The 17,883-nt window shown below is 41.7% G+C and overlaps 1 protein-coding gene across 3 annotated transcripts in view; it reads right to left on the bottom strand.

Moving 5' to 3' along the window:
• LOC114442435 (connector enhancer of kinase suppressor of ras 2) overlaps positions 1–17,118 on the bottom strand; it is a 42,909-nt gene extending 25,791 nt beyond the window's left edge. For 2 of the 3 annotated variants that reach the window (XM_028415970.1, XM_028415972.1), the window contains exon 1: positions 567–674. In XM_028415970.1, coding sequence (XP_028271771.1) covers positions 567–659 — 93 coding nt within the window. In that variant the 5' untranslated portion in view covers positions 660–674. Of the gene's footprint in view, positions 1–566; positions 675–1,715; positions 1,804–2,312; positions 2,516–6,737; positions 6,902–16,877 lie in introns of those variants that run through there. The other variant, XM_028415973.1, reaches the window with a different exon arrangement.
• Positions 17,119–17,883: the final 765 nt, after the last annotated feature.

The raw sequence follows: 17,883 nt of genomic DNA, 5'->3' as shown, positions 1-17,883 counted from the left end.
AAGCTCTCAAAAAGCCTCAGGCGCACTTTAACATGCACAAATTTGTGCCACAAATTCCAACAAAAATACACAATGGGCTGACACACACACACACACACACCAAAAAGTGAAGCACATAAAATCAATTTCCACTGAAGTGCACTCAAATGTACATGTTTATTTAATGCTGTTTGTCCAAATGCTTTTTTGTAATTGCAAAAGTCTATGTCTGATGGGAAACCTTTCTTCAAGCCGCTGGAAGAGTAGTTTGGACTAACTAACAAAGATTTTGTGTGACAACTGACACAAATATGTAAAAAAGGGAAAGGTAATTTGTGCAATGAGCCAGCAGCTTATGGAGAAGTGAAACTGTCTATATAAATTAATAAGCAACAATTTTCCAATATAATGAAATAAACTGAATGTCATCCTTCACAAGTGTGATGTAAACATGCAGATAGAAGTGAGCATTATAACTTCCTGATCTTCAAAATTGTAGATTTGTTTTCATCTGTCAAGCCTAAAAACATCATTATTCATAGAGGTGTACGTGTTCAATCTTTTTCTTTTGCAGAGCAAAAACTTACCACGTGAAGAATCTTGTTTTCTGTCTCATACACAGTGCAGTCCTGTAAAGGAAGGGAAGGAGAGAAAAAGGCTACATGAGATGGAGGAAACATCCGCACAGTAGCTTGAATATCTCTCTCCTCCAAATATAACAACCAGGAACAAAGGAAATGAGAGAAATGAGATGTCCAGCAGGAAGAAATGGATGACTTGTGGAGAACATGAGCAGTCAGCTGTTTTGTTTCTACCCTTCCGCATTATGCACATTACTTCACAATGTAGGCAGACTAATGCAATGAATTGGCCAGTTCTGAATCTACTTCACGGCCTTCCTCAGGATTTGGAAATGACATTATTTGAAAATGACAGATTGTTATTTAACGATAGCTGATAGTTAATCTATTTCTGGGAAAGCAGCCCACTCAATCCACCAGATGTGCATGGTAGCAATTAATTCATCTGTTTGATGCATTAGTGCAGGCAGTGCTGCCACCTTTGTCTGTCTCACTGCACCCTGGCAGCCACATGTTCATTTGGCCCATTGTGGACCTACGGTGGCCCCTTTCTCTTTGCTCTCCTTTGGCCATTGCAAGAGGGGATAGGTGTTATCTCCTCAGCTCCAGGACTCACTCTGGGCACAAGTACAAACACTCACACACACACACACACACACACTCTAAGCAGGCTCTTACTGGGAGGACATGGATGAGGTCCAAGAGAGCAGACATAGTTTCTGTCCAAACAATGAGATGTCTACAGTATCAGCGTGTGTCTGCATGCAACTCCAGCTTTATTTTTCTTTTAATGTGTGTGCAGTGTGGTGTATATGGAGGACAGAGAATGAAGGGATGGAAGGCCTTGAATCTCCATCAGAGCCTGATAAGTTAAGCTGGGAATGAGTTTGATGAGTATGTCGCTTCCATGTCATAGTGAGACCTACTCATCCCATCAGTAACGTTGCAAACAGCCTGTGGCAACAGACATATGTTCCACACAAATCTATAGGAATGAGCTGTTAGCCAGAAATAGCACCACATCCATATTGATTGACTCAATCAAAAACCCACTTTAAATGTACCCTTTCAATTCAGAGCATGACCTTTAGTGTAATGAATACAGAAACTGGACGCATGATGTGTGCAATCGTGTGTGTTTTTGAATGAAAGTACCTGTTGTACAATGGTGGTTAATTCTAAGCAGAGCTGTACAATGTTGTTCTTCAGTAATGAATACTCGGTCACACTGGAAAATGGAGACCTGGAACAAAAGAGAAACATTAAAAAGAAAGATTAAACTGATTAAATGATTCAGATGCGTAAAAAAAAATAAAAAAAATCATCCTGTATCTCTACATCTGCAATTTTGATGTGACTAAATAATATATAAAAGTACATGTCTGACTTAAAATGGTTATTTAAGTTCTTAAAACCGACACAAGAGGAAGAAAGGTCCTTTTCCTCTCATACTGATAAGTACAAATTTGAAAAGAATTGAAAAACCTAAAAGCAATGTCTAATTATATATGTATAGTCCAAGCACAACTGGTCCACTAGTTATAAGATAACTGTTAAGAAATAAGACCATTCAAAACGCGGCTTATTCCTACTGATGTGTCCTTTTGTTTAGATATTTAACCCACTGTTTCCACCAGGTGTCTGAAGTCTGGATGTGTACATGCATGGATATGAAGCACGGAAAAATGTTTAGGGGGTTAGGTAGTAAATTTCTAATATCTACTGTATTTCTCTCTGAGGTGTCAGCTGTACCTGTCGAGCCAGGCAAGCAGGTTCTTGGCTGCACCAATTAGATCCACCACTGAAGTGAGGAAATCATTGGGTAGCCTCCGAGAAGCTCGTCCATCGTAGTGTCCACCCCTCCGCCGGCCCAGAATGAAGTTCTGGAGGTTTTTCGCTGAAGCGTTTAGCTTGTGGGACAGAGTCCGGAGGTTCTCTGTCTCTAGGCCGTAGTTCTGAAAGACAAACAGGAAAAGAGCCTAATCAGCCTAGATGTACAGGAGGATAAACAGTATAAATCCCCTTGTAATTCAGCAATATGGAAACAATACTAGATACCACCCTAAAGACTGGAATTGTGTTTAAATATGTTGTATTTTGCATGTTTAACTTATGGCAAGCCGTTTCTCCCTGAATAGGCTGAGCTAACTTGTTTGTCTCCATAGTTTATCGATGTTAAACAAACCACAGGATATTATTTGAACAAACAGGCATTAATGAAAAAGTAACAATAACAGTCTCACTAAAGACTTGGGTTGAGCCATCTCCATGCAGAGACATAAGGTAGTTATTATTATTGTAACAAAAATACAAAAAGAGGGATTTATAAATGTCCTATGTGTGATATACATATTTCTCATACCACCATGTTGCTTGCCAAGTCAATATTTTGTGTAGAATCACCGATTACATCGGATAAGGTGCAGTGATTCGGTCAGCAAATAAAACCACTTCCAGATGATATGAATATGGAATAATTACCTATATTATACATTCCTTTTATCGCCAAAGTACAGACCTTATTTCTTATGATTTAAACAGAAATTAATGGCATGAACTAATTTGAACTGATCTGAGAATAACCATTAACTTTTCCCATCATATTAGAAAACTGTGCTGTTAGACTAGCCCATTACAGCTCTGTGACTGTTTAAAATAAACACACACATACAGATCCACTGAGCCACATTGCGCTCAGCGTCCCAAGGCACCTCCAGTCATGTCCTGCCTGACAGAGCCTGATTCCTGCTGACACAAAGGCTACACACAGAGACACACACACACATCTAGTCAGATGCACAGGCTGAGCTAGACGTATCTATTCCTCCTCTGCCTCTAGATCTATTCTACACAGTCACGACCACTGTGACTACAAAGGAGAGAGAGAGGGTTTCACAATGGCAGCAGAGAGAGAGGGAGAAATGAGGCAACTGAGGAACTAAAGAGGCAGAAGACATGAGGGAGAGAGAGGGAGAGAGAGGGAGAGAGAGCACCCGACTATGTATCTCACTGAAACTGGGTCATGCATACACTGTGTTCTCCATAATCTTATGTTTTCCGTGTGAATGTAGATGTATACATGTACTTAGAGTGCACATATTTGCATAGCAGTAATTAGACTGTCATACGATTTGAACTAAAGGAGTGTGCAGCTCCTTCCAGGGGACAAAGCGCTGAGATGTAGTGGGGGAATGAAGCCCTATGTCGACTGTCTGAATGACATTTGTGTGTGTGTGTATCGTTGTAGCAGTGCATGCATAATTGTGCTTGTGTGTGTCAAATCAATACAGTAAGAGGGTGATGCCATTAGAGTATCCCCCCACCCCGATATCAATGCGGTTGCCATAGCAGCAATGTGTGGAGTAGCCTCCCCTCTTTGCTGATATTTCTGCAATTGTTCACACACACACACACACACACACACACACACACACACACACACACAACACACACACACAAGCATCCTTTATGACACGTGTCTTCCATTGTCTAATTATTTTGTACATTACTCATAACAAAATGCTGAGCATCAATTAATCAGAAGAGTATTGATTGTGCATATATGTTGCTTTCTGCTTGGATGATCCAAGTGCTCATTATGGGCAGATGAGTTTTGTATAATGATTACATTTAAAAGTGTACTGCAGTTTTTTTTCTTATTTATCCAAAGTACCTCCATTTTCTACTGCCAGATCTGAACTGAAACCACTGCTGTTTTCTTTGATTTATAAACATCCATTTACAGCTCAGGGGCAGAAATTATGCTTAAAAACAGAATACGATTTACAAAACTGCGTGTGGTTTGATTTGTTTGTAATGGTTTCTTCTATTAGAGTGTTCCAAACCACCTTGAAACAGATAACATTTTAAAGACCATTAACCAAAGACAGAGGAGAGAAGGGAGTGATGAAAAGAAATAGAAATCATGGCGAATTTATTTTCAAGTAACTTAGAAGATAAGAAAAATCAATTTGGGAGTCACGGGGTAGCACTGACGACTCGAGGAACCAACACTGGTTCATCAAGTGACTCATCTGTGTGATAACACAACATCATTATTATTAGAAATGATGCCAAGATATTTAAAGGTTTCAGAGTTGTTAAACTTGTCAATATCCATGTTGTGTTGCTTTTCTTCCTGGTGCTTTGATTCCCTATAAATTTTATTATAAATTAAAAGATAAAAAAAAACGAATCCACAAATCGAGGCTTGAAGTTCACCCTGAACGATCTTTTGTTCTGAACATGAAAAAAATAAAATAAGTAACTTTCTGTTGCAAAAATCACTCTTTGTGTTTCAGTTTAGATTGTGGCACGAGCATTCATTTTGTTCTTTGGCCTAATTTCTTGACACATCTGGCTGAAAAAGCACAAGAAACCTATTTAGCACAAATGCTTTAGGCAAAAAAGAAGGGTCTTTTTCACACTTATAGCAAGACCCTAAACTCAGTCAACGCTCAAATCTTGCATATAGCTGTTCCTGTGTGATGCAGAGGACACCGACTCCACCTTTACTAACCCAATATTCAGACTCGACAGATACTGTAGAGCTCCTTTACCTAAGGAGTTTATTGCATGGTTCTGAAACTATTATTATTATTATGGTGTTGGCAATGCAGTTTATCAATAGCATTGCATTCACCAAGATAAGTGATGGACTCAATAACAGAGTCTACAAGGAATGAGCAGTGGCATGATGAGACAACTTGTAGACCAGCCAGCAGTTTAAACAGATTATCTTTATCCAACATGTTACAGCTAATCTGTCTGTACACACAAAGATAAACAATGAAGCACATCAGTGATTCACCAATGGTGGAATATTTTCATAGTTAGCCCTGGATGTTAATATTTAACCCTGTCTGACTGCCTATTTTTTCCCTTATAGATACATGTATGTATAGTATTCATATTTGATAGGAATGATACTACACAAATGAACATAAAAGTAAACATGGCCGCAGCAGTAGTTTTAGTTTTTCTTGCCTTCCTATTGTCTACTTGGCATCCTTAAATTTGTGTGTGTTTACGAATGTGTGTGTCCAGTTCCAGGACATATGGTGATTGTTACTCTGGGACACTCATTCCCATGCTGGAACATTTGAATGAGAAGAGGTGCTGATTAGCATGCACACGCGCGTGCGCACATGCACACACACACACACGCACACACTCAAACAGCCCTAACTAATCCAGCCATGTGTGCCTGAGAGATAAGGTGCATCCTGCATACTCTTGCTACATACTCTCTCTCTCTCTCGCTCTCTCTTTCCCTCTCACCCTTACTTCCCCTCCCTCTCTTTCTCTCTCTGGGAGAGTAGCACCTAATTCCCACTAATTCTCTAATCCTGAGCAGGGCCACTGCACATATAGTCAACAGTGACTGAGGAAGCATACAGGGCCAAAAAAATTGAAGGTTTTTCTCTTGACATTTTTCAAACCAAAGTCAATAACAACAATCAAAATCTAGATACACGTTGCTATAAATAATATTTTTGTCACAAATACCAAAACAGCACTGACGTGTCAAAGAAAGCTTTGTTCTCATAATACAAAACAGATACCAGTAGAAATGGTCAAATGATGTGTTGTCTAAAGAAGAAGATGTGAAACATTGTGCTTGAAGAAAACTGTCCAAAAGCATATATTCCAGGGTCTCTGTAGTAATTAAGGCCATCCCTCAGTGGCCTTCTGTTATTTAAAATAATTTAAATTCTTCAGTCACTGTAACCTGGCTCCCATCTGGCAACCCACAAGCAATGCTCTTTGCGAAGCCTTTAGGCCAGTCGATTGCTAGTTAGTTATTATAACTATTCTATATATAACAAAAGTACACCTGTAAATATAAACAAAGTTTCAGACTTTCACATATCTACTTGTCACCAGACTGAAGGCCACTCTTCAGTAAGCACAGTGAAACCCATCTTTGCTTAAACAGGAAGACATAGTGACTACCTGTGAAGCTAATCAATGAACTATTATATTTTCGAGTTAATGTTTACCATACTATCTAGCACGGGACAAATATGCCTTAAAGTTTTTTGTACTATTATATGTGATTACTATTCTATATCTGAGCGACACAAAGGCTTACAAACACATCCAGGACCTCCATAAATATCACTGCTTCCAAAGCATTATCCACTGAAAGAGTTAAAATCAGTAAGGGACGCTAACCAGGGCACAGAGGAGGTCGACAGCTTCCAGGATGAGCTCCTGATGTCCTATTCTGGTGACACCCAGCTCCTCCAGCTCCTGATGGGTGATGTGCAGCAGCTGCTCTCCCCCCATCTGCTCCCGCTCGAAACTCTTCACGTACTGCTGGAGACAGTCGTCCAGACCTACGGAGAGAGCAGATAGATACAGATTAGGATGTGCTGATGTATCTGACTTCTATCACTGTGAGCGAGGCCGTAACAAAATATTGTTATGGGCATAATTGGTGTTTTAGAAAGCTTTATGCCTAGTGACAAAGGAGAAAACACGATTAGGAAGTATCATCACTGACTGTAATAGAATCAGAAGTTCCAGCCTCCTGTCGTACAGTGAATTGTGGTCCATGAGATGCGACACAGGATTCAATCATGCACGCACACACGCACACACCCACACAGAAACACACAACCTGTGCTATTTCTGCAAAACAGACACTAAAGAAAAACTCCAGAGCCTTTTTAACAACAACTTACTGTTACTGTAACTGCAACTTACTGTCGACAGAGGTGCCCCCAGAATTATTGCGCCTGGTGGAGTCATATTAGATTCTGGACAAGCTACTTGATCATCAAGACCAGCAGACTGTTCACAAAACAATCATTTCAGATTATAACATATTTCTTTAGTTTATTGTGTGACCTTTTTCCACATTAGTAATATGTTAAAGCACCAACGTCACATGAAAGGAGACAAGCAACTTTGTCAATGGACTCAGGTAGCTATGAAACGCTGTCTGGCAGCAAGGTTAAAAGATTTCTTTGGCGTTGCTGTCTAATCTGTTGTACGTGCCAAGTCTGCTGACCACCAGCTACTCTAGATAAAAGACTGACTGTGGATAAGTTCTTCATACAATTCCACTTTAAAGAACCAACCTAAAGTATGCCGATGTACTTTGTTTCACTCTTATGGAGTTAACGTTGCTGATCTGATCTGCATAGCACTGGTACATTTAACATTCTGAGTTCCACACACTCCTGTTTTGATGTGACACAAGGCTGGGCTCAGCTGCTGCTGTCCACGAGGCAGACTGACATCTGGCAGTGAACTGTGCACCGCTAACAGCCGACTCACGCTGCTGCTACTCACAGAGTATGTTACATCATAGGATGCTGCTTTCACTTGTAGTGAGACAATGTACTACATCCATTGTCTGGAATTTGGACGTCAGAGTTATAGACCAGCTATCAGCTGCATAGTGGCCAGTAAGATCAGGGCTGACCAACTCTAACCTCCATCCCCATGTCAGCAGCAAGGGCTATCACCTAGGAAAGCACGTCTTCTGGATCTGGTGCTGAGCATCTTGTACAGTATTAAGATTGGGTAATAATAAGGGAAATTGTGATATATTGACGTGTGATTTTTCGGTTGTTACAATGGGCGCCTGCTATGCAGTGAGGCAATCAGCATAGGCCTGGCGGGTCTGGGACATTATTGATCAGTAAGGGCCTCTGGCTTTGAACCAAACAAAGTCAGCAAAAAGCACATCTCCCCACAGACCTAATGAACAAGCCTGCTTGAAAATGGGATACAGAGCAAAAATGCACACACACATAGAGCCACATAGGAACACAAGCAGCACTCTGTCCCTCCATGAACATGCACTTCAAACACAACCACACATACAAATACAATTACAACTGCTGTTGTTAGTCGGGGTCTTAACGCCTCTGCAGAGGCATGTTGTTAAAGCCGAGTGGAACTGTGAGGAAAACACTGATGCCCAAGGGAAGCAACGTTGACAGAGAGCAGACAGTGTGGTAGCACCTTAACACAGTCACCACACACCCGCACACACGTTCACTACAAGCAATCAGCATACCAAGAGCAGGAGGCATCTTGCTCTTGGTATGCCATGGGACATAAGAGATAAAATATAAACCCACTGTTGCTCTGAGCGACATGCAGGAACAATCTTGTTACATACAGCACAGCAGGGCAATTTTAAATCTAACACCACAGAAAGAGGCTCCGAACAGTAACAACGGGTGGAAATTGTTTAATTCCTTATGGAAAAAACCTTTATGTCCTAAACATTGGCATTCATGAGACATGTAGTAATAGGCTGATAGCAGGCTGGTATAATGTGCACCAGTTTTTCCATAGAAGTTTGTAACACCTGGAAATAAAGGCAGCACAGGTGAAGGTTTTTCACGTCATCAGTAATTTGGTACAAATTTAGGTAAAGCTGCTGGCTGCATTGAAGCAGTTAGTATAAAGCTAATAGCATAAATATGCAAAGGCACTCGTTCAATTTCTGCTTTTTTAAGACACCACTTTAAATTAACGGGAAATCATCAAGGTTTTATTTGCTTTTATATTCATTTTTACTTCAAATGCATGTTTTTCCTTTTACTTACTTTCTTAATGTTTTAGTAATAAATATTTTGACATTTCTTTGTATATTACATATAGCCTGACAATGATATAAAGACTTTATAAATAAAAAATAAATTTTGGGATTTAAGTTGCTCAAATTTTTATTTTCAATATGTAAAAAATGTAATTGTAATATAGTTATAGATCTTTGGAAAAACAATATCATTGACAGATTTTTCAGTAAGAATAACTGTGCAGCAACATTTTAACAGTGTATTTAAATTAGCTGCTTTATTCTTTATATAACAGGTTTAGTACATTAGTAAAGAAGCATAGTGTATTCTAATAAATTATCAGTGTTGGCAGTGCACAAGTGTACCGAGCATGCAGCTTCCCTCAGCTGGCCATAGGAGCAGAGAACATGGAGACGGAGCAGAAAGAAAGCCCTGCAGCTAATAACGAGGGTGTCTGAATATGTGACTCCTGACCCTCACTATGAGAGACAGGAGAAGTCGAAAAAATGAGATGGCTATTTCTCAGATGGAAGTCGTTATGTCCTTACTTAAGGGAGGTGAACATCTTGTTCCAAACCCATAGGTCCTTCTCATTCGCTCTTACACCCCCTTCATCCCCATTTATACCCCTGCTTCTTTTCGTGGAGCATGGAAATACTTTTTTAATAGTAGCCATGCCATACACCCTGGTCCATTATGGCATCATGATCTGATGATATTAAGAAATGATGACAGTATAATACCTTCATTTAGCAGCCATGATTCTCTGTAAATGGTCTAGAAAGGTTTAAGGCACTTAAGACGTATCCATCACACCAAACCATGGAGAGAGACCTCTGCAGCAACACGCCAACGACCACAAACATGCAACCAGAGTCTCCATCTAACTATCTGAGGTGGACTATATGTCCTGCAGCTGGAAGGGTCTCCAGAGGGCTGTGGTCTCAACACCATGGAGAGAGTGTGGGATTACATGAAGAGACAGGAGTAGACAGCCTCTATTCTCAGAAGAAACAGATGCTGCTTAAAAGGCAAAGCGTGCACATGCTCAATACAGATTTGGTTTTTCTATCTTTTTCTATTTGTGACATTAGTACGCATCCTCGCTCTGATTTTGCACAGTACTGTATACTATATCAAAGGGTTAGGGATGAAAAGAAAGAGGTTCGGGCCGACTACCACTGCCTCCTCTGGGAAAGCCTTCTATAGCTGTCCTACTTCTGCAACATACATTGGATGAAAGGGATTCAGCATTGGCTGTAGTAATGTAGTGGTCATTCTCTCTTCTCAAGGTGTATGTGCAATGGAATGCAGACATACACAAGCACAGTTCCACACATGCACACCCACAGTGTGACACACAGCTGCTAGCCAATCAGATGAGTCAGAACACTTCCTCTAGAATAAACAGCTGATGTGGGTTCATCTGCTGAGTTCATGTGACAGCTGGAAAAAGCACATGGTGAACACAAGAATGCACAAACTACTGTATAACACATAAGGGTCATGTTCCTGCAGCACTGCAACTCCCTCAACACACGGTTAAACTGTATATTATCAAGTTGAGCAGAATTGATGACTGCATCGGTCCAAAATCTGTTTACAGTGTTCACAACTGCAGGGGACTGCAGGAAATATGAAGACTGACCTCACTCTTCTGAGCAGTGTAAGAAGTAAACAAACACATCCCAGCATGTGTGTGGTAAACAAAAAGTAATTTTGCATGAATAGTCTAAGAAATGTCTCTCACTGTCATTTTAGTTTCCTCTGGGAAATATACACAGACAAGGGGAAGAGATATTTAATCATAGCGTAACCATTTGAAACAGACACTGCAAAATGCTGCCCTCATGTGTGACAGGCCACTCTAGTGTATTTCCTGTAAATATTGTTTTTCCTGCTACAATTCAGGAACTTATTATTGAACCGTACAGTATGTTGACTGAGCTTCAGCTTGCTGCACATATCTCTCATGTTTCTGCACTCCAAAGCGCCTTTGTGTCACAAATGTGTCAGCTGTCAACAGTCTGATTTCTCAGACAGTTTTGATATACTGATACTGGCTGGTAGTAACATATCTATCTCGTAGGCTACTGCCTGCAGCATGGCATCAGATGACATCAAGTATTGACAAATTCTGAGATTCTCCTGTGAATTTATTTCAACAAGATTTGGTCGCTTCTTTTGAAACATATCTGTCAGTGCATTGCATCGATTATGTATTGCCTTAAACTCTTTAAATCAATTATTTTGTTGCTTGACTTCAATAAAAGGTTGTCATAGCCCAACCTAAGTAAATACTGAAGGATCTCTTCAACCCGACCATCACTGAATCCCAGCGTGCTAAGCTCTGAGCAAGCATCTCATGTTGACAGCTTCATCCACATTTCATGCCACTCCATCCGATCTTCTCCTCTTTCCTGGACAAAAATAAACCCCTCCCCTTCAGAAACACAGAGGTTGCCAGGCAACCGGAGAGAAAAAGAAAAAGAGAGAGAGAGTTAGAGAAGAAGGCCTTGGAGCAGAAGTGAAGGATCAGCAGTTGCAGCCCCTGAGGACCCTGCACTGATGCTAGGCTAAGGAGCTCATATTCACACTGTAAAAGACACACATACCTATGTATGTCTTCCACACACTGACTGGAAGCTTGCTGAGGGCCACAAAAAAAAGACTCAATAAGGCTAAAACTTGAAGAGAAAGTGCTTTGCTCTTGGACTATTAGCATCAGTGCTACATTCTCATTTGGGTCAGAGTGTAGCCTAAGCTAAGACTTCTGTCCCATTGGATCAGATTCCGGCTGGAGCAAGTGCTTCAGTGTGCATCAGGAAAAGACACAACTCACACTAAAAATATTCCTACTGTGAAATATTCATCACATCATGACAGAATATTCTTAGTACCAATGTGTTTTAGCTCCTCGGTATATGAGCTTTCAAGTGCACCATGGCTTCCGTTCTGAGATTCAGTTAGCATGAGAGGTGTCAAGAGGCAATCCGAGGAACAGGAGGAAGGAAATCAGGGTCACCCAGAGAAGTGCAAAGAGTTCAGAGTGCAACTCTGAGGATCCAACCAACTTGAATGAATCTAACGTGACTACAGTCGTACTGGAAGTATAATAATGTGTTAACATGAACTTTGGCTTTACCTTACAAGCCTTTTCTATCCGTATTCTAGCATGTTTGCTCCATTTTTTTAACAACAGAATAAACATAGAAGAACAATAGTTTGGTTGCTGGGCAACCAAACTAATAAATGCAGTTCCTCTCAGTTTTACACAATGTCTGCTGTCTTTAAGAAGATTTTGTTCATTATCACATTACCTTGTTGCAACACAAAATGTACCACTAAATGCCCACAGCAGCTCATACAAAGTAAGTCATTAGCTGGTGAAGTACACTGGAGCGTTTAACAGCTATAAAAGATTTGGTGCAGAGCACAAATATGAGGAAAGGTGAGAACACAACAGAATCATGCTTGCTGCTTAACAACTCAATGTTTTCTAGTATTGTGAACTTTCACAAGGAATACAATAATATATTTTTACAGACTCAGCGTGCAAAGTTTCCATGTGTGATAGCGGAAGACTTCTGCTATTGGCACACCAAGCTGGTGTGCTAAGGACTCAACTACTTGACTGAGATTCACTGAGGGCCTCAATGCTTTCTACTGTTATAAACAACATCTCAACTTTTAAGCAAATAATAGCAGTGACATAATCTTGAAATCTATGCTAAAATAAACTCACCGTACTATAAATGGATACAAGTTTTTTCAGAACATCTTTGCATTGTTGCAATATTTTAGTTACAAAATAATCACAAGATGTTATAATCATTTTTCTGTACATACAGATCTCCAGTGTCCATCAATGTTAAGACTTTAAGTGGGTTCCTTATCCCTTGAGAAACTTTGTTTTCTCCTTACATATGTGGTTGTAAAACTGCAGCCCCGGAACAACAGGTGCAAAATCAACCCATTAAAGCACATGTGAACATCTACACATACACACACACTCACACAGGCCCCTTTGTCCGAGCAGCCGGATAGAGCGGGTGCTTTGATATGATGCCCACTGCATCTCCCATTCTCCGCACTGCTCTGCCTTCGCCTCTGTGCTTGCCCCTTCTTTCTTCGTCATGCCCACCCTTCCCTTTTGCATGCTCTCTCATTTCCTCCCCCATCTTAGGCTCTTCAGCCTTTCTTTCTTTCATTTTGCTTTGCACCTCCCCATTCCTGAATCCATGTCCCTGCTCTCCACTTTCACTCTCCCTTTCTCCGCTCAAGGCCATAAAACAGGAGGGAAGGCTGTTAAGCGTGTGTGTGTGTGTGTGTGTGTGCGCGCATATGTGCGTCTATGTGTCTAAATGTTTCTGTGTGCATTGGGCATCTGTGTGTGTTTCTGCTTCCCCATCTTATGACATGTGCTGTGACTCCAACATGATCAGATCTGGTTTCCATGACTACCAATGCCCCACTTAAAGCTGCTGCTCCAGAGTTTCTGTGTCTGTGCATGTGTGTGTCAGTGTACATACATGCCACATATTTCAGTAAGCATGTGCCTCTGAGTGCACGTAGCCATGTAGTGGCCATGTATTTCCTTTGTGCATGAGGGAAAAAAATGGAGAACAATCAGAGTTCCTTTATGCGTCTGTATGTGTGTTTCCCCATGAGAAAGGCACACTCTTTAACGCAGCAAAACTGCAACAAGCACACAGTCAGAGCCAGGGGAATTGTGTTTTCCACAGATGTCCATACTATGTCAGCAGGAGACTAAATCAGGGGACACAGTGTGGAATAGTAAATGTGGTCCTCAAGACTGTCAGGGATCTCAAACAACCAAATGACACAAGTCTTCTTTCAGAGGTTCCTTCTCTTACAGTCCATATGAAGCCACTTTTCGAAGGAGTAGAATTTCATCTGAATATAAGCAAGCTCTGTCATTCACAGTCCCCTGCACTGACTGAAATGTGACATATCACCATTATTTTTAGATTGTTCCGATACATTAGCACACATGAAAACAAGGAGAGATTACTGCAGACAGTGAACTGCTTTAGTCATTTTCCTGTCAATGTATGCATCAGCAGGCTGCCGATAGCGAGCGCCTGAGAGCGCAGGCTGATCTTATGAGGTATAGCACCGAGTGAAGTCCATTTTTCTTTGATGCCACACACATTAAAGCATAGATTCTTAACACGCGCACCATTGCGTCTGCTGCTCACACCCTCACAGATACATACTCTGGCTCTCTCACACACACACATATATAGGGGAAACTCCCCCAGTGTGGGTGTTAAAATCAAAACAAATGCTGATGAGTCATCTTTCTGTGAGCCTCACCGGTGTTCTGCTGCTAGAGTAGTCCCTTCTAAAGCAGTGGGGGATACGGTATAGTCTGCTTTGCCTGCCTGGTAGCTATAGCTGTGTCAGGTTTTCTGGATGGGACTGCAGAGCATCACATCTCTGTTCTATATTCTTTCATGACAAGAATGGGCTGTCGAGGAAAAAGGAGCCGCTGTCCACCAGAGCTTGAGATTCTGCCATTTTTTGTGTTGTGCCTGTGAAGGATGGATTCCTGAAAAATGCAGCTGTAAATCCTGTGATGAATGTCCAGTAGCTGGCTGTCTTAGTCTTTTAGTCTGTCTGATATCAGTCCAGCTGATGATCTCAAAAGACTGGCATGATTTATTTGGTATGATATGCACAGTTACTGGCCGCTTTGCGTAGTTTATAAACAAACATACATCTTTTTATCATGATGTTTGAATATCTTACATATAATTTATGACATTTTGAGAAATGTGTGTTTCTTCCTTATTTTCTCTCTTGTGAAAAATGCAACAATGAATCTGATGTAATTCTATAAAAAAATACAATTGTACAAAAAATACAACTGCACATAGGAAATATACCACTGTGAAATAATCAGTTAAAAACAACTACATAACCACAAGAGAGCAAGAGAAACCACCAAAGTACTACTAAAGAAGGTCTCAGTGTCATCTCTCTGTAAAAAAATGGTACAGGACTATTTGGATCAGCATGAGAGAGATGAAGCGCTTCCAGCAAAGAGGCCAAAGTGAAGCCAGTGTAAGTGCACAGATTAATACTAGCCTTTTCTTGCCTTTACTTTACTCACAGTAAAATAAGATCAGAGAATAGGCCTGCCACTGAGGGCCTGTGTTTGAAGTCCCACTGGAAAAAAGAGGGAGCTTCACAAGGACACAAGTGAGGCAGCAAGATGTTTGAGAACATCTATGAAAATGGTCATAGGCTTGGCCCTTAATGTGAACAACGTCAGGCTAAGGAGGAAGAGAAGAAGAAGAGGCAAAATATCTGGCTTAAATAATCTGGTGTAATTCGTACACTAAGATACATGCGTTAAAGATCAATATTCCACTCCTAAGCTTTTATTTGTGATCTATGATTTTTAATCACTGGTGTCTCACTTGCTGTCTTTCCCCGTCTGTTAGTGTAAGACATAAAAGGACGTCACCTATCATAGTTATGTGTTTTTTTTCCATGTTGCACACTAACCACATTTGGCCTGTTACTCGTGTTATCTCCGATCAAATTTCAGCTCGGCTTCACTTAAAAAACCGATGCAGGAGTCAAGCTTTCCAAGTGAGCACTTCACGGATCAGAAGGTGAAGCCTTAACTCTGCTGGCTGCTTATACTATGGCAGAAGAGAGCAATTATAAAACCTGGAACATCATAGCAATCACTTAAGGATAAGCAGCCCAACAAAAAAAACGTCATGTGGATCTGTCATTGCTTCATAATGAAGCAATGCTCCTGGAACACATGCAGTACTGCAGATTTCATACAGAAAATACAGAATTGAATAATGCAGTAGACTATATCTATTACACTTCTGTAATAGTCTGAGTCATCAAACAAGTAATTAAGTCATCTTCTTAAGTAAGGGATTGCGGACACCCTCCCTTCCCATTTCCATTGTCTGTCACCAGGCCTACCACAGTTTCTCTCACAGCTCTGTAGATAACCAGAGTTTGTGAGAATAGCACCTACCACACACACACACACACACACACACACACACACACACACACGATTAATGATTACTCATTCACACTGTCTCTTTGAAAGGGACACGTATCTCGTGCCAGCAAAGCAAGCAACCAAAAAAGCGAGTGTGAGCGCTGCCTTTGCCTTATAAGGCACACTGCGCTGTCCACGGTGCTGAAACTGACTGTACGGCTGGCTGGCATCGAGGACGAGGGGGGGGGGGTTGGTGTTGGAGTGGGGTGCATGCAGCTAACTACATTAATCATGCATGCACGCGCACGCTGGCACACGCACACATACACAACTAATGGTGATACGGGCAACGAGGGCATGAGGCAGTGTGTGAGGATGACATATCTTGTACATTCATTGATGAGAACTGCTTCTCTGCTGCTGTTGCTGCTGTTGCCATCAGCAGCAGCAACAGCAGCAGCAGCCTATAGGTTTGGCTTGTGAGAGGTGAGCTCTCAAGCAAGCGAGATGACAGAATGCTGAGCCTCCAGCCTCTGCTTCTTGGGGACATCCATTTCCCTGCACCTGCTCAAATGACTTTAGGCGACTTTAATCAGTCCCAGTAGAATCAGCCAAAATCCCACGTCAGTGTGCAGGTTTGGATAAAGAAAGAACACACATGCAGAGAGCGTGGCCCTCACATCCACCACAACCACCATCGTCATTCCAACCACAAGCAGCAGGGGAAATATAATTAGAGACTGATGCAACAAGAGAATCCAATGTTACCTTTCATCCAGTCCAGCACTTGCTTTGGTGTCCATTTACTTATAGGTTCCATAACCAAAGCCATGGTGTCACAGTCTCTCCGAGATGAACAGCACGGGACTCAATGCGGGCGACATAAAACGACTTGTCAGTCACATCTGGAATGACAGAGCGGTGGACAAGTCTGAGGAAAAAGAAAAAGGGTTGACAGGTTTATTCTCTCCATCAGAGCATGGCCGCCTGCAGAAACGGTGAACGGGATGCGGTGGTGCAATCCACGCGCACATACAGACACGCACACACACGCTCTATCCTCTCTCTCCCTCCCTCCTGTCGTTCCCTCTCTCTCTCTCTCTCTTTCTCACTCTCTCCTATTCTCGTGCCTTCCCGCCAGCAGCCCGCGCGCTGTGAGAAGAGGATTCTGTGGGCGCGAGGGGATGGATCGACCCCTCCCCTCTCCTCTTTTCCTCCCGCCCGCCTCGCTGCAGCATCACTGGGGCCACCACTCATAATACAGACCAGGGAATGGTGCAACGCACACCATACAGGGAGGATCTCTCTCAGTCGCCCTCCCTGCCTTACACGTATATGCATATAGCCTACATACAGGAGGGCAGTATGCAAAATAACTTTCATACATACGGGCTGCAGCAACAACACCACAATCAATTATATATATATTGCAGTTTATTGTTTATACCAGATGCGCTCCATGGATAAATGTGATTATTGTTAATTAGCCTTTGTATTTCCATTCGTCTGATCCTGTACCTGTACCAGAATATGTGCGTGTTGGCAATGCAACACCACACGGCGAGGTGTCAGCTGTTTTTTTCTGTTTTAAAGTTCACCATCTATGGATGGAGGGATTCAGCATCACTTGTCAGGCGCTGCTGCTTCCTGGCGCTGCATGGATCTAGCTGTGAGGAACAGCGCCCCCTGCTGCGCACCTGGAACACAGGTGACGTCATGGATTAAAGAAGCACCCGCCACATGCACACCACCACCACGACCTGAATAATGCCCA

The sequence above is a fragment of the Parambassis ranga genome, chromosome 10 (genome assembly GCF_900634625.1).
Source record: "Parambassis ranga chromosome 10, fParRan2.1, whole genome shotgun sequence".
Taxonomy (NCBI): Eukaryota; Metazoa; Chordata; class Actinopteri; family Ambassidae; genus Parambassis; species Parambassis ranga.
This window is presented reverse-complemented; position numbering and strand designations above follow the sequence as displayed.